This window comes from Mauremys mutica, chromosome 20, assembly GCF_020497125.1.
Source record: "Mauremys mutica isolate MM-2020 ecotype Southern chromosome 20, ASM2049712v1, whole genome shotgun sequence".
NCBI classification, from domain to species: domain Eukaryota; kingdom Metazoa; phylum Chordata; order Testudines; family Geoemydidae; genus Mauremys; species Mauremys mutica.
In genome coordinates, this window is record NC_059091.1 from 18,901,245 (window position 1) to 18,920,363 (window position 19,119).

General features: G+C 58.3%; 1 protein-coding gene across 1 annotated transcript in view; it reads left to right on the plus strand.

The window, feature by feature from the left end:
- Window positions 1-11,626: 11,626 nt before the first annotated feature.
- Window positions 11,627-19,119, plus strand: part of LOC123353436 (adhesion G protein-coupled receptor E5-like) — a 33,482-nt gene continuing 25,989 nt past the window's right edge. Inside the window, exon 1 of the mRNA XM_044994518.1 lies at window positions 11,627-11,745. Within this exon, the coding sequence (XP_044850453.1) occupies window positions 11,715-11,745 (31 nt within the window). The 5' untranslated portion in view covers window positions 11,627-11,714. The remainder of the gene's footprint in view (window positions 11,746-19,119) is intronic.

Sequence of the window (19,119 nt, forward strand, 5' to 3'; positions counted from 1 at the left end):
AACGATTCCCGCCCCCACAGCCCATGGTCCCTGCATCTCTACAGCAAATTGCACAATATTTATGGGGTGGGGGGGGCAGGGCCAGCTAGCCATGACATCGCAGTGGCAGTGCAGCAGAGCGTCCCTGAGGGCTGTATGCCTGCTGCACTCCACCCCCTGAGCTACAGGAGTCGCTCCCTCAGCCAGCATAAAGACTGAATTGGCTGTTATCCTCCATAGGGTGCAGGCACTGTGCACCCCCATGTTCCCTCAGTGCTGTGACCCCCTTTGGTCTCCAGCCATTGTGGTGCAGAGGAATCCCCAGCAGTTGTGGCTCTCAGGGATCCCCCCACCCCAATCTGGACCCTGTTCCCCAGATCAGGGCGCAGGTCTCCACCCACCTCCCAGGAATCACCCCACTGCTCGCTCAGGGGGCAGCCCCCCAATTCCCCAGCAGGGAGTGGGGCCAGGGTCAGGTCCAGAGCGGAGGATGCTGGGGAATGCCCTCTGGCCAGACACAGAATGGAAACAGTTGGGGAAAGCCCCATCCCAGAGCCCACACCAGCTCGTCAGCCTGCAGCCTGCCCCATGTGGACCCTGGTCTTCCTCCATGAGCCGCGCCTCCATGGCCCTCACTTCCCTATTGGGGCTGCTGCCCGGGGCCCCCATTGTCAGCCACAAAAGAAGCAGCATTGCAGGGTCAGACCCCTCCGTACCAACAGCCCTGACCCTCTGGGCTACAGGGAACTCGCTGTGGGCCATATAGGGCATATGGCACATAGGCGGCATTCTGACTCTGTCCAGAAGGGGGCAGACTCGTGCTATAGCTCACACCCGCAGGGTGTCACAGCAGCTCACTGAGAGCCAGACCAGAAAATTCCCCCCTGAGCTAAACACCTTCCAGCACCCCTCTAAATTAAGAACTGCACTCACATGTGCCAGCCAGCCCGGGGGCAGGGTAGGAGTCAGGATGCCTGGGTCCTTTCTGCTGCTTTCTGAGCGCCCCACCCCCCACCAGCGTCTTTTTCATGTTTCCACCCAGGCAGGCGAAATTGCCAACTCAGCACAAGAAAAAAATAAACTCAGAGCGGAAAAAGCTCTTGTGTGGGTGAAGCTGGCGTGACGCAGACGGGGAGGGAGCTGGGGAGGGAGGGGGCTGAGGAAAGGTGGCAGTGCCAGGCCGCCCTCTGGAGATGTTTGTGTATCTTCTTTGACAGGCACATGCACCTTCCCCAAAAGGGAAGGGGCCAGATCCCCAGCCGGTGTGAATGGGCGTCGTTCCATTGGACCCAATGGGCCAGGCCAGATCCCCAACTGGTGTCAATGGGCATCTCTGCACTGCAGGGTGGGCTCTGGGGCACTTCGAGGGACGCCGCAGGTGCTGCTGGAAAGGCTGGTGGGGAGGAGATTGGGGGGGAACTCGTCTTGCTGAGTCCATGTTAAACCTGATGGGCACTGTGCTGCGGGGAGCAGGGTAGCGACTCGGGGGGGCTCCCTCCTCGCAGTCAGCGCTGGGGCCAATACCCCAGCGTGGCACTAGGGGGCGCTGTGCTGAAGGGGGCAGAGCGGGGTGACTGTCTCCTCATTAACCCTTCATGTCCTGGACAATTCCACATGTGCTGTGTCAGTCCTGTTGTTTCTCTTGACAGCTATTTTCAGGGGCACCTGCCTGGCTTTGCACTGCCAGCCAGTTCCATTCAGCCTGGACTGCAAATCGACAAGGGATTCTGCTTCACTCCCTGTCTTACTATGTTGCACCGTGTAGCTGTTAAACAGCCCCTGTGCCCCACCCCCGAGGCAGCTGCATCTCAGCACTGGGCAACAGAACCCTGTATAAACAGTCCTTGCACCCCACCCCAGAGCCGGCTGCATCTCAGCACTGGGTGGGGAAGCCTTGTGTTTATAGGACTTTGGTTTAATGGACTTCGTGATTCTCCCTGGCCACCCCACTTCTGGCAGTGAGTTGCCTAGTCTGCAGCTCAGCAAGTTCACCACCCAGCCCCCGGCCCATCTGTCCCCAGAACTCCCCTCAGCCTCCCCCCGGTGCCCCAGCCAGCAGCCGCAGGTTGGTTCCCGATGCCAGCTGAGCCTGCGACCTGAGCGGTGTCAGAGCTCCCTGGGTCGCGCTGGCTCTGGGCAGGCGGGCGCCCGGGCGCAGGAGGCGGAGGGTGCAGAGCGAAGCAGGTAGTTGCTAGGTACGAGAGCTGGGATATCCTGTACCGACCAGGTAGGGGAAAGCAGCAGGATGTGGGTTCTCGGGTCTGTGCACTGCACTGGGGAGCGGGTACAAACTGCCAGTTCAGCAAACAGATACTGGAGCCCCAGAGCTCAGTGTAGGGCTCCGGGCCCCAGATCCCCCCCCACTAGGGTTGAATTAGGGGCTTTGCACCCCAGACCCCACCACACTAGGGCTGAATTCAGGGCTCCAGACCCCAGACCCCCCCACAGTAGAGCCGAATTCAGGGCTCTGGCCCCAGATCCCCCCAATCAGAGATGATTTTAGGGCTGCGGGCCCCAGAATCTCCCTCCCCCCAGACCTGACTTTAGGGTTCTGGGTCCAAGCCGCCACCTCTTCCCATGCGCCCAGGTTCTGCCACACAGATAGTTCCCTGCCCCGAGGGCTCCCTGCCCCCTGCTGCTCCAGCCTGTGCCGCTGCCAAGCAGGCAAAGCAGAGCAGGACGAGCGAAGGTCTCCGCGGCGGCTGGGGGTGCAGGAGAGTCCTGCAGCGAGGTGGGGGCGGGGGGGTCAGAGGGCTGCGAGCGATCAGGGCTCTGAACTGCCTGGGCCACAACTTCCCCACAAGACAAGAGCACCAGGGCCTCTGGGCTTCTGTGCAGCAGGGGAACGAGCTGCGCAGCCAGAGACGAGGGGAAGTGTCATGGGAAGGTGTGACGGGGCGGTTCTGGCGGGACCCAACTGAGAGAGCCAAATCAGGACCAATTGCTCAAACAGGGCACTCACATCCCTAGGCTGGGGTTTTTCCACCTCTAAGGCAAACCAAACCAGCCAGACAAAAGGGACTTCGGTCTCACCCCACTGGCTAACCACAAATCACACAAGCAATTTCCTTAGACACTCCAGTCTCCCAGTATCACCACCAGTGCACTCGTCCTGGGGATGAATGGTTATGAAAACCAACACCCCAATAAAAGAAAAAGGTTCTCTCGATCCCAAAGGACCAAGCCCCAGACCCAGGTCAATATAGACATCAGATCTTACCCACAAATCACGCTGTTGCCAATCCTTTAGAATCTAAAATCTAAAGGTTTATTCATAAAGGGAAAAAGGTAGAGATGAGAGCTAGGATTGGTTAAATGGAATCAATTACATAAAGTAATGGCAAAGTTCTTAGTTCAGGCTTGTTGCAGCGATGGCATAAACTGCAGGTTCAAATCAAGTCTCTGGAGTACATCCCACGCTGGGATGGGTCATCAGTCCTTTATGCAGAGCTTCAGCTTGTAGCAAAGTCCCTCCAGAGGTAAGAAGCAGGATTGAAGACAAGATGGAGATGATGCATCAGCCTTATATAGGCTTTTCCAGGTGTAAGAACCTCTTTGTCCTTACTGTGGAAAATTACAGCAAAATGGAGTCTGGAGTCACATGGGCCAGTCCCTGCATACATCGCTGAGTCACAAGGCGTGTTTGCCTTCTCTCCATGGGTCAATTGTGTAGCTGATGGTCCTTAATGGGCCATCAAGCAGGCTAAGCAGAGCTAACACCAACTTGTCTGGGATATCACCCAGAAGCACATCATCAACTTGAAATACAGACAGTATAGAGCCAATATACATAACTTCAACTAAAAATGATACATGCACACAGACAGCATAATCATAACCAGCAACCCATAACCTGGTCTTAGACACCTTATATGACCCCCTTTACCTAAGATTTGGTGCCACTACAGGACCTTGGTTGCAACCCATGTTCTATATGGTCCCAATTTATATCAATAACGTCACAGAAGGGCACCTGGCACTGGCATCCTGGGCAAGCTGCCCAGGGAAGCCGGCAAACCCCAGGTCAAGGCTTGGATGGGAGACCTCGAAGTGCAGCAGGGATCAGGGTGGGGGTCCCTGGGGTGGTGATCCTGGGCATGGAGCTGAGAGCAGAGCCCCAGGCACAGTGCAGGAGTGAAGCTGAGTGGTGCTCCCTCCTTGCCCCTCTTAGGGGCTAGCCCAGGCCCCAGCCGTGCCTCCCCAAACATTCCTCCGTGCCCTCCTAGGAGGGCGAGCCCCACAGATTGGGGACCTGTGAACTCTCCCCTTCTCTTTGACCTGCGGGTACTCAGCACCATTGAAAATTGAGCTGGGGTTATCAAGCCGTGCACCCCAAAAATGAAGGGTCTAGTTCTGAAAGCATCACCCGCTCTCCTGTGCCTCAGTTTCCCCTGCTATACCACAGGGAAGAGCCCTGCACCTGCCTGGCTTTGTGTCGCTCCTTGGGCAGGAAGGGCTGAGAAGGCAGCTCGCCATTAGCGATTGCACTGCAATGATCAAACAGCAGCTGTGAATCGCTAACGGTCGGTGCAGCGTCCCCAGCTCTCGCCAGCCACACGACTTCAGCCAGGGCTGGAGCCACTGTTCATCGGTCAGCCCTGCAACTCTCTGATTGGCTGCCCTTCTCCACTTCCCCGCCTCCTGGGGAAGGGCAGCCAATCAGGGCTGTTGCAGGTTGCAGGCTGAGCTCTCTCTCCCTCTCTTCAAGGGCCAAGAGGAGTTTTGGGGTGGGGGAGGGGAAGCAGCGGACAATATTCTCATTGGGCAGGAGGGAGCAGGAAGAGCCCAGCCACTCAGGGCAGCTCCATTCCCCCCTTCTCCTCCCATGAACAATGGATCAGTCCACTCTCCACTATTTACCCCCTCCCCTCCTGTGAACAATGGGTCAGTCCGCTCTCTGCTCCACCTCCACCCCCTCTATCCTTGCAGCCCCTGGCAGGGGAAGGGGCTGTAGAAGGGGCCTGGCCGGTCCAGAATTAATTGATGACAATGCTGGAGACTGAGACAAAGCTGGAAACCTCTGCAGCATCAGCAGCCAATGAGCTCCTGCAGTGGGGCAGAATCACCAGTGTTACTGCCCCATATACACATCATGGGGGGCAGGCAGAGTTCACACCCTGTAACTGGCCCCACACACACCTGGGAGGGATAGGGGGAGTTTACACCCTGTAACTGGCCCCACACATACCTGGGAGGGGGGACAGGGGGAGTTTACACCCTGTAATTGGCCCCACACATACCGGGGGGGGAGACAGGGAGAGTTCACACCCTGTAATTGGCCCCACACATACCGGGGGGGGACGGGGGAGTTCACACCCTGTAACTGCCCACACACATGCCTGGGGGGACAGGGGGGAGTTCAAAATAACTACAGACAAACCCCCAAACCACAATCTCATCTTTTTTTTTACTAAAATCTCCTGATTTGGGGGCCGATCTCCTGATTTTGGGGTTTGTCTCACTTGATCTCCTGGCACTGTTAATGATCAGCTCCCACCCAAAGCAGAGAGAGCCTGACCCACCTGGCCTCTAGGGGGGGCTGTTTGCTTGGTGACATATAATATCTGATTAGTATCAAGCCTTGGTGATTATTTCCCATTTGCCCTGGCTGTTGCAGGCCCCACAGAGGCACCAACATGGCTCAGGCTGATGGTATCAGGCTCTCGCTCATTCGCTCCCTCTGTGTCGTTCTCTCACTCTGGGTGCAACTTCCTCAGCCGGTGCCGGCCTTATAAATGCTGCTATTTCCAGCCTGCCCCGCTTGTGCCCCGCCTCCCCCCACCGCGGCACCCATTGGCTCTATGAGAAAGAGGAACTGGCCTGGGCCACTGCAAGGGAACGTGGGTTTGAGGGAACAGGTTGTACTTCTAGGTTAAGTACAACTGTATAAACACACTGCCACAAATGCAATTGTGTGACTGCAACCATGCAAGCTGCTGTAGCTACAGCTGTGCAAACACAATCTGCTGCAAGTACAACTGGACAACTGTCAAGGTCTAGTGCAACCACCACGTAACTACAACCTTGCAGGCACAATCGGCTGCAAGGGCAACTAGAACCAGGGAAGTACGCTACACCACAACTACAACTGGGTAATGCCGGCAAGGCAAGCACACAATGCAGCAAGTACAATGGTGCAGCTGTACAAATGCTACCCTACAGGTGCAACAGCTCCACTACAGCTGAACAAAAGCACAATACTGCAAGTGCAATGGGACAACGGTGCAGCTAAAACCGCACAAGCACACAATGCTCCCAGTGTAACTGTGCAACTACCACCGAGCAACATGACACTGCAAGGAAAATTGCACAGCTGTGCAAGTGCACTATACTATAAGTGCAACCAGGCGAGCATCATACGCTGCAAATGCAATGGTGCGACTGCAAGCACTTTTCTGCAGAAAGTGCAATTGTACAACAGCCTGGCAAGCTCACAAGTATAATGACAGCAGTGCAAGCACACCACACTGAAAGTACAAGTGTGCAAACACAATATGCTACCAGTGAAACCACACTAGGCTCCAAGGACACTGTGCAACTATAGATGTGCAAGCACAATACACTGCAGCTGCCTAAGCCCATTGCTCTGCAGGAGACTCATTTGTGTCCAGCCCTTGTGCCCCGGCTGTGACTCTCTCAGCTGACCCACTAACAACACGCAGGCTGGTGTCCACACAACATCCTTTCCCACCTGCCTCGTCCTGGCTGCTGGAGTTTGTCCCAGTGCATTCTGGGAAACTCTAGGCTGCGATTGAGAATTACTTGCTAGCTCGGGTCCAGTCCCCCTCCCCCAATGCGGATTTAAGTATTTCTACAGAGCAGAGCGGCTCCAAGAGGAGCGGGTGAGAACACCCCAGCTCTGAATATCCCATAAGGGGCTTGCTTGGGAGCCCTGTGCTGCATCAGGCAGAGCGGAGATTAGAACCTGGGTCTCTCATATCCTGGAAGAGGCTCTGACCACTGGGATAAGTGGGGCAGCCCCCATGATGCTTTGTGCAGGACCCAGTTTGGGCTGTAAACTGACTGGGAGGCAGATGGCAAATGAACAGAGCCCAGTGGTTCAGATTTTAGAGGATCGCCCGGTTTGCAAGCTGCGCTGGTGATTCTCTGAGGGGCTGAGGTGTGACGACCACATGCAGCACCGAGGAGACACAAACCTCCACCTTCCTTTCATCTACAGCCGATGGGCGGCTGGATTTCTGGGTGGGGGTTTGTACAGCACCTAGCACCATTCGTACGTTCTAAAGCCAGACGGGACCAGTGTGACCATCCCATCCGACCGCCTGCATAACACAGGCCCTAGGACGTCCCCGTCTTAATTCCTGTGGGAACTGGAGCAGATCTGCTAGAGAAACATCCAGCCTTGATCTAAAAATAGCCAGCGAGGGAGAATCCACCATGGCCCTTGGTAAGCTGTTCCAAGGCTCTGTTCCCCACACTGAAAAACGTGCCCCTTATTTCCAGTCTGAGTGTGTCCAGCTTCAACTTCCAGCTTTGCTAGACTGACGAGCACATGGTCAATATTTTGTTCCTCATGGAGGTACTTCTACACTGTGATTGAGTTTTCCCTTAACCTCTTTGTGGGGCTCAGGGAAGGGAGCAGGGTCCAGTGGCTAGACCAGGAGGGAGCTGGGAATCAGGACTCCTGGGTTCCATTCCCAGTGCTGGGAGGGGAGTGGGGTCTAGTAGTTAGAGCAGGGGGAGCTGGGAATCAGGACTCCTGGGTTCCATTCTCGGTGCTGGGAGGGGAGTGGGGTCTAGTGGTTAGAGCAGGAGGGAGCCGGGAATCAGGACTCCTGGGTTCCATTCCCAGTGCTGGGAGGGGAGTGGGGTCTAGTGGTTAGGGCAGGAAGGGGCTGTGAGGCAGAACGACTAGACCCCACTCCTCCCCCAGAGCTGGTCCATGACTGGCGTGTCTACATGTACAGTATTAAAGAGAAATAATCCGTGAAGTTACCTGGATCTGAACTGGCCCCATTTGAGTCTGTCAGGGATGCACTCTGGTCCCCTGTATGTTGAAACTGTCACAGCTGCCTGTAGTGATAAGGACTCAAACAACAGAGAAATCATGACTAACCCCCAGCCCATGTAGTACAGATCTTCCCCCAGATAAAGCAAACACCAAATGTGCAGCACTGGCTAGTTTTGGCCTCTCGGCCTGGGCTGTCCCGTGCTGTGTTGTTGTTCACACACTATGGAAGTGCAGGGTGGGGACTAGGCGACCAGTTTATTTAATAAAACAAACTCTTCCCTTCCATCCGCACCAAGGAGCAGACAGGGCTGGAGCCATCCCTGCATCTCACTGGGGGATAAGGGGGCAGGGCAACGGGCTGATCAAAGGGATGATTTGGGGTGGGGTCTAGAGGTTAGAGCAGAGGGGCTAGGAATCAGGACTCCTGGGTTCTATTATGATCCCATTCTGCTTCCAGAGCTGGGAATAGAACCCAGGAGTCCTGACACCAGCACACTCGCCCTGCCCCCCCTTCTAACCCAGCAGACCCCCTATGTCATTTGCACCAGAAACGTCGAAGATGTTAGACAAAATGAGACCCTGCTCTGCGCGGGTAGATAGATCCGATTTGTGGCTCTGATTTCCCAAGACTGCACCCCCCCGGCCCGTTTGTGGGATCCCCTGTTTCCCCCACCCCCCGGCTCCTGGGCGGGAGCTACCAATGTGGCATAGCAGAGCCGGCTCCAGGCACCAGCTCAGCAAGCAGGTGCTTGGGGCGGCTAAGGGGAGCGGGCAGCACGCTGGGTTTTTCGCAGGTTTTTTTTTTTTTTGGTTCCACTGCTTGAGGCAGCAAAAACCCTGGAGCTGGCCCTGTGGCATGGACACGGGCTGAGCACGGCTACCAGAGGAAGGAGCCGGCCCACGCTCCAGCACCACAGTGGTCTGGCCCAGAGCCAGCGTCAGGGTGTCTGAGTGCTGGCACTGCAGCCAGCCCAGGGCAGCCACTTCCCCAGAACAACAGCGGGAGCCCACGAGTGAGGAGGGGCCCTGGTTTGTCGGCGCTTTCACTTCTCCTGCTCCTGATTTTCCTGCCCATTGTTCAGCTCGGGAGCCATCGCCGACGCTTCCTTATGGCAACACAGCTGATATCCCAGGAGAGCCAGGGCACATGTCCAGCTGCATCTCCAGCCTGGTGCCAATGCCCTGGCTGTGCCCTGTCCCCAGACACACCCCAGCCTGGCACCAGGGGGCGCTGTGCTGCTGGGGTGCTGCCCCCACTGCCCTGGCCGTGACCCATCCCCATACACACCCCAGCCTGGCACCAGGGGGCGCTGTGCTGCTGGGGTGCTGCCCCCACTGCCCTGGCCGTGACCCATCCCCATACACACCCCAGCCTGGCACCAGGGGGCGCTGTGCTGCTGGGGTGCTGCCCCCAATGCCCTGGCTGTGCCCCGTCCCCAGACACACCCCAGCCTGGCACCAGGGGGCGCTGTGCTGCTGGGGTGCTGCCCCCACTGCCCTGGTCACGTCCTCTCTCCTCTCTAGTCACTGGGGCCCCATCCCAGGATTGGGCCCGTGGGCATAGCCGCAGCATTTGGCGCTCGTCTCTCATTGCTCTCGGCCTCTCTCGCTCCAGTGAAGCATGAACCCCTGGGGCCGGGCTGGTTTGTGGTTCGATTGCCTGGTTCCGGAGCAGCAGGGTCAGCGCCAATTCCCACCCCCTGGAATCCAGGCCGGCCGGGGAAACTGATCCCCTTGGCATGAAACTGCCCATGGAAAAACCCTGGGGCCGACTGGGGCAGGAGGGGGTTTGAGGAACTCCACAGAATGACAATCGCAATCAGGAAACCTGCCCCCGACTGGACGGGGCCCCGGGCACCCGGCCTCTAACCTCACCCTGGGGAGAGCCCTGCTGCTGGGGCCTGACCCCCAATACCATGAGGAGAGGGCTGGGGGGGCACAGGAGATGGGGTGTATTTGAGCTGTTGGTGGGGGGGGTCAGAGTACACTTGGGGGGTACCAGGGGTTGGGGTCTATTGATGGAGGGTCTATTCCAGCCCTGTCCCCCAACTTTGCTGATGCCCCTCAGTCCTGACTCACAGGCCCCTGCTATCCCAGCCCGGCGCCCCACAGCTGGACATTCCCCCCACCCCCATCCCGCCAGCTGATCTCACCCGCCAGTTCCTGTTTCTGCTGGGGCAATGTTTCCATGAGATCTCTGGTGCCTGCCCAAGGGGTGGCCAGGATATCCCAGCAGTGACACAATCCCCCGGGCTCCAGCCACAGGGCTTCAGCAATCTGACCTCAACCACCCCCACCCCCACCCCGCATCCCAAAGGGCATGACCCTGTCAAGCAGGAGGCAGCCTGTGGGGTGAGAGCAGGCTGGAGGTCAGGACTCCTGGGTTCTAGCTGCAGTTTGAGGAAGGAAGTGGGGTCTAGTGGTTAGAGCAGGGGGGGACCTTGGCATCAGGACTCATGGGTTCTATTCCCTTCTTATCCATCTCTCTCTCCTCCTGAATAGCATCACACTGGACGGCCACATTGCCCCTGTATCAGTATCGCAGCCCAATATCTGAACCCTGGGATGCTCTTGTCTTCCCCACTCTCCTGTGGCAGGGAGTTCCCCGGGTTAACAACACAAGGCTGAAGGGATTTACAGGTAACGGTGGGGGTGAGTGCAGGACGTGAGCTCCCAGCCAAGCACAGATCTGCCCCAGGACTTGGATCTGGCCCCAGCTGGGCTGGAATGTCGGCAGCTCCTCAGCTGTTGGGCTCCAAGGGGAAAAGCAGCCCCCGGCTGCCGGGCCCTGCTAATCTGGGCTCCACATCGTGCTGGGGCTGCGTTCCAGGAGGCACGAGAGGGGACAACAGGGGTGTTGGGGGGGGCACAGACAGGAGCAGTGGCAGCATGGGGTGGAGATAAGCTTGGGGCTGGGGGCCAGGCTGGTACGGGGCCTGCTGGATCATTCCTGGGGCCATCTCAGGGGAAGCGTCCAGGGGCAGGGGTGTCTCTGGTCCAGAGAAGGAACCCGGGGCCTGGGGAGTTTAGAGCAGTGTCTGTGTGTGTCAGAGTGGATGGGAGCCCAGCACGTTGGTCTCCAAGGCTGATATCCCCATATACATCGGACCCCTTCCTCCCAGCCAACCTCCCTCAATCCGCCACACGCCCCTCCATCCACTCACCCACCCCACCCCACCTCCCTCCAGCCCCACATCCGTCCCCGCTCCATCAATCTATCCAGACCCCCCCCCCCCCCATCCAGCCCCCTGCACCATCCCATCTTCAGGTGTTCCCCAGGCACCTCTCCCCCTGGTCTCCCCATTGCTAACCCCAGGAAGGGGGGCTCCTTCTGCCCCCCACTCGGCACCTCGGGACTTGGGCAGACACCCGCTGTAGCAGCCCCCGCGGCGCCCCGATTGCCCCATGTGGCTGCCTGGTCGGGAGCAGCTGTGTAAACGGGAACCGAATCCATGCCCCGCCCCCGCGAGCCCCGCCGGGATGGGGGCTCAGCCCAGACCGGGGTCTGTCATTTAGTGGGAGCCCCTGGTTAAAATAGTGCCCGCACCTGCCTGTCAGCTGGGCCCTTTTCTGACACCCCCCCGGCTCCCTGTCCTCCGTGGTCTACCCCTCCCATCTCCCCACACACGGCCCTCCCCTCCCCCCGTCCCATCCTTCCTGGGCGGGGCCCCCCGCCCCCCATGGAGCCGGCCCTGGCTCGGGGGCGCTGCCCTCTGGCTGCAGCTCGGTGCGCGCCGCTCGCTGGACTCCCTCGCCCCGCAGCATGGACCCGGCTCGCCGCCTGCTGCCCCTCGGTGAGCCCCCGACCCCGGCCCCGCCGCCCGGCTGCACCATGTGCTCGGCCCGGGCAGCTGCTCCCCGCGCGCGTTGCTGAGCTCGGTTCCCCTGGAGTGACTCCGGAGTCGCTCCGCCGTGGCTGCCGGCGGGCTCCGGCCCCCGGTAGAGCTGGGATCCCCGCGGGCTGGGCCCTGAGTCCGACCTGGGGTCCGTGGGGGGTGGGCCCGATTCTGACGCCACTTACTGTGGTATGAATCCCCGGGGCGGGTTCCCGGCTGGTGTGTTTTGCTGCCCGGACTCCCGGGGAGTGACGCTCATTTACACCCGCTGCCTTGACAGCGTTGTGACCGAGTGAGGGCAGGATCGGGCCCAGCCAGTGCCAGAGGGGGCTGATTTTCCCCTCCCCCTCCGGTGGAAATCCGGAGCAACTGGGCCCGATTCTGCTCCCACAAGTTTCCCCTTGAGTGACTCCAGGGGAGTGACTCCTGGATCCCGTGCTGGTGTGAATGGGACCAGGACACTTGTCTCTGGTGGGGCAGGGATCTGCTGGGCTGTCCCGGGCACTAGAGGATTGTGCTATTTGTCCGGCTGGGCTGGGCTCCTCTCTGACACCCTGGGGAGCAGCGGTGTGTGTGTGTGTCACAGGTTGTCCCATCCTGGCTTGTACTCCAGAGAGAGATGATCCTTCTTTGACAGAGAAGCCAGGTGGTTTCTCCAGGCTCCTGGCAAGATGGTTCTGGTGCTGGGAAGTGAACCCAGGAGTCCTGGCTTCCAACCCTCCAGCTCTAACTACTAGACCCTGTTCCCTCAGGCTGCAGAAGCAGGGTTTATAAACTGATTCCCCCGGGTTTGTAAACTGTGCTGTCCGGGGTGGACTTTACACCAGGGACGGAGAGGCCCAGGGACCAGGTTTGAAAGCCTTTTGGGGTGATCAGGCTTTGCATTTCCCCCAGCGGGGAATCGTTGGGTATGAGGCACTATCAGAGCGGGGGGGTGGTGCACTGGTGTTGTCTGTGGGCTGCTCCTCCGAACCCTCAGACGAGTCCTGAGTGGTTAATGACAGTGCAGAAGGCTGGATGCAATTGCCTGCATGCGTCCTGGCTCTGTCCCCCTCTGGGCCTGATCCGGTCCCCACTGTAGACAAGGCCAGGTCTACCCTTGGCCTGCACTGTCAGCACATCCCAGGTGGAGATGCCCCAAAGCGCCCCCCCCCCACCCCCTTCTCAGCTGTTCCGGTCCTGGGTCGTCCTGGGTCCAGTCAAGTCCCCTCCAAGCTTCATCCAGACTTGATCTGATCTTTGGGGGCAGGGGAAGTTCCAGGGTCACCTTCCCCACCCCCACCGGCCACTGATGCATCCACAGTCTCATCCCCTTTGGGCTGTGGGTGGTGCTGGAGCGTGGGATCCACCTCAGAGCTGGAAGCTGCAGCATCAGGAGCTGGGTGCCTGGTGTCCCAGGGTTCAGAGGAGGCTGGATGGGGAGGGGTCGGGTTGGAATGTGGGTCGGGGTCCTTTGCTTTGGGGTGTTTGAAGTCTTCAGCTTCTGTATGAGGAGAGATTAATAAGACTGGGACTTTTCAGCCTGGAAAAGAGACGGCTAAGGGGAGATATGACTGAGGTCTATAAAATCATGACGGGTGTGGAGAAAGTAGATAAGGACGTGTTGTTTACTACTTCTCATAACACAAGAACTAGGGGTCACCAAATGAAATGAATAGGCAGCAGATTGAAAACAAACAACAGGAAGTATTTCTTCACACAACACACAGTCAACCTGTGGAACTCCTTGCCAGAGGATGGTGTGAAGGCCAAGACCATAACAGGGTTCAAAAGAGAACTAGATACATTCATGGAGGACAGGTCCATCAATGGCTATTAGCCAGGATGGGCAGGAATGGTGCCCCTAGCCTCTGTTTGCCAGAAGCTGGGAATGAGTGACAGGGGATGGATCACTTGGTGATAACCTGTTCTGTTCATTCCCTCTGGGCCACGTGGCATTGGCCACTGTCGGAAGACAGGATACGGGGCTAGATGGACCTTTGGTCTGACCCAGTAGGGCCGTTCTTATGTCTTTCACTTAAAGGAGCATTTGCCTGGCTTTAGATGACGTCAGGGCTAGAAGCAAACCTAGGACTCCTGGGTTCTATCTCGGCAGTGGGAGGGGAGTGGGGTCTAGTGGCTAGAACAGGGGAGGCTGGGCCCGGACTCCTGGGTTCTATCCCCACAGCTGGGGAAGGGGTGTTGGCCAAAAGTTCTTGTCTAAGTGGCTGGCTATACGAAGGGCTGGATCCTGTTGGGTGCTCAGTGCCCCACTTCTATGTCCTGGGCGGGGGGGTGCCACGCCTGTGACGCCAGCATAGGAGTCTCGTTTTCAGAAATATTTCTGTCCATGTTGTGCCAAGTAATTAATAAAATGGAGCATTCCTTGCCCTGCTTGGCCCTGCCAGTCCAGCCGCCCTCTGGGGAAGGAGGGAGGGAGCGGGAGACATCAGTATTGCCCTGGGTCTGTGCCCACCCACCTCCCAGAGCTTTGGGGAATCTGCTTTTCAATCCAGATTTAGGCTCCTGAAATGAGAAGCCTGACTTACAAAGGGGCTGTGATTTGTAGGCAGGCAGCGCCGTCTAGTCAACAGAGTGTCGGGGTGGGAGTCAGAACACTTGGGTTCTTTCCACTGATTTGGCAACTCGCTTCCCTGCTCCATGCCTCAGTTTCCCCACTTGTCTTTTGTCAGTTGAGACTGGGAGGCCATTCGGGTAGGGGTCATCTCTCACTGTGGGTCAGTGCCACGCCTGTTACGATGGAGACCCCAATCTTGGCTGGGGTCTGTGCAGCCCCTGGCAGAATAGGGCCTCAATTTTGGTCAGGGCTGATACCGTAATTCACTTAATAACGAGCATTCCCAGATCCTGCAGAATCTGGGCATAACCAGCCAGCCAGGCCAGCTATTTTAGGAGCCTTGATATGGATTTAGGTGCCAGATTTTAGGTGCCCAGGTTTGGCACGTGGCTCCCCAGCTGGAGGCTGGATCCTGCACTGCATGTTCCAACTCAGCTCCCGTTGGAGGCAGGCGCTGTCCTGCTGGTGCGATGGGCTCAGGATTGGATCCAGGGGTAGTTTGAGCTCCTGTAGCTGCTGTTATCTTTGATGCCTCCTTAGATCTGTGTGGCACAGCCCAGCTGGCAGCAGCTCTGTGGCACAGGTGCCCGAGTGGTTCGGGGCTATGCTGGCACAGGGAAAATCCAGCTTCAGTTCTCAGCTCTGGCACTGAATCGCTCTGTGCCTCAGTTTCCACAGCAGTAAAATGGCGCAAATGGTCCTTCACTTGCCTTGTCTGTTTGGGTCATTGGCTCTCAATGCCAAGGCTTGTAGGTGCCAAGCTTGGTACAATGGGGCCTTGGTGCCACAGCAGTATGGCTAATAAATACCAGCTGTGTCTGTGACGGTGGGGTTGCATGACAGCCGTTTGTTAGATCAGTGGCTTTGTTTTTTTACATTTGATTTCCTGGCTTCATAAAATGTCGGGGGGGGGGGGGGAGATAATATGGAGCAAAGAGCCAATGATAATATGGAGCAAAGAGCCAAAGACTCCTGTTCCTGGCTCTGGAAGGGGAATGGGGTCTAGTGGTTAGAGAAGGGAGCTGGGAGCCAGGACTCCTGGGTTCTCTTCCCAGCTGCCATTTGCTCTGAGACAGTGGGTGAGTTGTCGCTTAGTGCCTCAGTTTCCCCAGCTGTAAAATGGGGCTGGTGGCAGCTCTGTGAATGCCCATGAGGCGCTTTAGGGCTGGATGGGGCCGAAGTGCCGCCAACGCGCCATCAGGGAGGGGCCGGCAGCGCTCGTGTCTGGGTGTCAGCCTCAGCCTGGCAGCATCTCTCCCCATCGCCCCTTGGCTGGCAGGGCTGTAACGCGAGAACTGACGGAGCGAACGTGTCTAGTCTCACCAGTGTCCTGAGCTACGGGCCTGGTGGGAACTGAGCTGCCGGGATCTGTCGGCAGATTCCTCCTTGGCCTGTCTCCTCTTTGCCAGGGGACGTCGTTCTGGTACAGTGGGGACCTGTCCCAGGCTAAACGCTACCATAATACACGTAATACTAACTCCAGCCTTGCTGCCCCAAGCCTTGAAGCATTGAGACAGGCTCTCGAAAATCCCGAGTGGCTTGAAGAAGATAGTGAGATCGCGATGTTGGGTTCCTTGTGGTCTCGTAGCCCTCTGGGGGGTGTCACATTTCTGAGCTCCACTCTGCCATCCGGAGGGTTAGAAACTTGCTTTTAATTTGAGCCCAGATCTTCACAATCCCAGGAGCCCAGAAGCTGGGGCTTTAAAAAAAGCAACAATTGTCACTAGGCCGGTGGTAAAATTGCAAGTGTTGGCAGCACCGTGACGCCCTTTGTCTCCTGTATCGGGACCCGGAGCTTTGGAAGAAATGGCTGGCTGGGGGTTGGGGAGGGGATTGGTTGTATCTCCAGGGGCTGGGGGTTGGGAGAGGGACACCTCATATCTTGCGGGGGGGGGAGTTGGCGGATGAGTTAACCTGGCGGGGGGGAAGCAGGCTCTGTTTTGCCGGGTGACGCGTTGCACGGCTGATTTCGAAATCAAGAGCAAAACCGAAAGGCGGGTGCTGAGTTGTGGGAAATGGTGAGAGGTCTGAGAAATGACGGGTCCTGTAACCTCTCCTCATCCCCCCCCAAACCCCCTCGTCTTGTGCCAGGGCTGGCACCTGGGCAGAGTGAGCATGAGCCAGCATGTGTGGGGGGGTAAATTCTCCCAGGTCACCATGGCAGCAGCGCCGGCACCGCCCCCCCACTTGGTGCCGGTGGAATTGATGACACAAGGGGCAGATCAGTGGTGGATCGGGCCCACCTGGGGGATCAGGCCCCCGTTGTGAGATGCGGGGGCTGGGCAGAAAATGCAGATACAGTATCATGGGGGGGGGGCAGTTCTCCGGGTCCCCGCAGGGTTACTCAGTAGCAGCGAGATGCTGAGGTGACAGCGATTCCTGGAAACTACCCAGGGCAGAGGAAAGCCCAGGGGGGCCAGAGCCCGGCTGGTGTGAATCAGCCTCCTTCCACTGAGCTCACTAGGGCTAGACCAGTTTACACCAGCTGGGACCTTGCCCAGAACGTCAGGGGATGATTCCAAGAAGAGGGGTGGAAGTGTCCCCTTTGAGAGGGGACTGGTGTCCGGTGGAGGAGAGCCAGGACTCCTGGGTTCTAGCCTCAGCTCTGGGAGGGCAGTGTGGTGTAGCGTTTAGAACAAGGGGGCTGGGAGCCCGGGCTCCTGTATCTAGCCCCAGCTCTGGGAGGGCAGTGTGGTGTAGCGGTTAGAACAGGGGATGCTGGTAGCCAGAGCTCCTGTATCTAGCCCCAGCTCTGGGAGGGCAGTGTGGTGTAGTGGTTAGAACAGGGGATGCTGGTAGCCAGAGCTCCTGTATCTAGCCCCAGCTCTGGGAGGGCAGTGCGGTGTAGCGGTTAGAACAGGGGATGCTGGGAGCCGGGGCTCCTGTATCTAGCCCCAGCTCTGGGAGGGCAGTGCGGTGTAGCAGTTAGAACAGGGGATGCTGGGAGCCGGGGCTCCTGTATCTAGCCCCAGCTCTGGGAAGGCAGTGCGGTGTAGCAGTTAGAACAGGGGATGCTGGGAGCCGGGGCTCCTGTATCTAGCCCCAGCTCCTGGAGGGCAGTGTGGTGTAGTGGTTAGAGCAGGGCTCCCTGCACAGGGCTGTGGTTTGAAGCAGCAGCAGCAAGACTGGGCTCCTGAGGGGTGCAGAGGCAGGGAAAAGTGCAGTGAGTTTCCTGCCTCGTTAGAGGGGCAGGGACTTTCCAGGGGCAGCTGCGTCGGGGGAGGGGGCGCTGCATCAGCTGCTGCTGCCCCCGCCTGGGCTGGGTGCATGGAGGGGGCCCTCAGATCTACTCGGCTGGGAACGCCGGGCCGGGCCGGGGGAGTCGCTGCTTGGTGTGTGGCTGGGAATGTGGGACCAGTGGGGCTGGGGGAAGCTGTTGCCTCCCACGGGCCAGCACTCCGGGGGGCGGGGGGGGAGGGGATTGCCCTGGGGTGTTCCCTGGGCAGGATGACACGTGGCTTTCACTCTGCGTCACCCGCCCAGCTCGGGGTTTCCCCCCGACCCTCCTGAGAGTGGTGGGGCTGCTCCGGAGCTCCCACGTCCCAGGCAAACAGCACCTCGCTGGGCACGTTGCCAGCCTGTGAGCTGCACGTGTGTGGGCTGGTGGGTGGAGGAGTGGGGGCTGGGGGCTGGGGCTGACTCCTGGCTGCTCTGGGGGAGGAGGTTACACCAGGGCCAGGATCTGGCTGAGCGAGCAGATGAAAGACGTTTCTCCCTTACACAGGTGTCACTCCAGTGAGGCCAGATCCCAGCTGGTGTAAACTGGCCGTCGCTCCTTGGGAGTCAGTGAGGCCGGACTCTGTAGCTCCCATCGACTTCAATGCACTTACCCAGATTCCAGCAGCTGAGGCTCCGCCCCAGAGCCCGATCTGTGCCGTGTGCTCTAACCCTGCTCCCAGCTGCCAGGGCTCTGCCCTCCTGGCCTTCCCGTGTCTCCGCTTAGCCCCATTCCCTTGGAGCCCTCACCTGTCTCCTCTGCCCCCAGCCGGGGATATTTCCTGCCTCCAGCTGCCTTGTTCATTTCAGGGGCCTGAGTATTAATAGGAGACCGGGGAGGATTTTGTCAGCCGGCATCTAGCTCTGCCCACGTGTCCAGCGCCCGGCATTCTGCTCGGTGGGAAGGAAAGCGGGGACGGGGGAGGTCTCCGTTGTTATCAGTGGGAGCCTCTGGCCCGATCCTCTTCTTATTGCCCCTCCACATAATCCAGAGTCACTCCAGTTATGCCAGTGGATTCACACTGTTCTACTAACCAGTGTCTGGTTTGGCTATCACACTCTTAGTACTTAGATTACAGAAACTCAGAGACCCCACTCAAGATCAGAGGCCCACATTGTCATGGGTGCTGCACAGATCCTGCCCAAGATCTAGGGGTCTCAAATGTGGTGGGTACTGCACAGACACCTAAGAGAGACAGCCCCTGCCTTGAAGTGCTCGCAATAGACATTGATGATGTGTGGGGAGGGGAAACTGAGGCACAGGGGGGAAGTGACTTGCCCAAGGTCACCCAACAAGCTAGTGGCAGAGGTGGGACTAGAACCTAGATATCCTGACCCATAGGCTTGTGGCCGAGCTGGTAGGCGGTGCTGCTTCCAGCCAGCATTACGCCCTGATGTTACTAGTAAAGTGGAATGGCTCCTCTGTATGTTCCCACGGTTAAAAATGAGGCAGTGGGGTCAGGTCCCCAGCAGATGTACAGTGACCCCACTGACTCCAATGGAGCGATGCTGATTGACCCCACCTGGGAACCTGGCCCATTGACCCCAGCTGGGCTCTG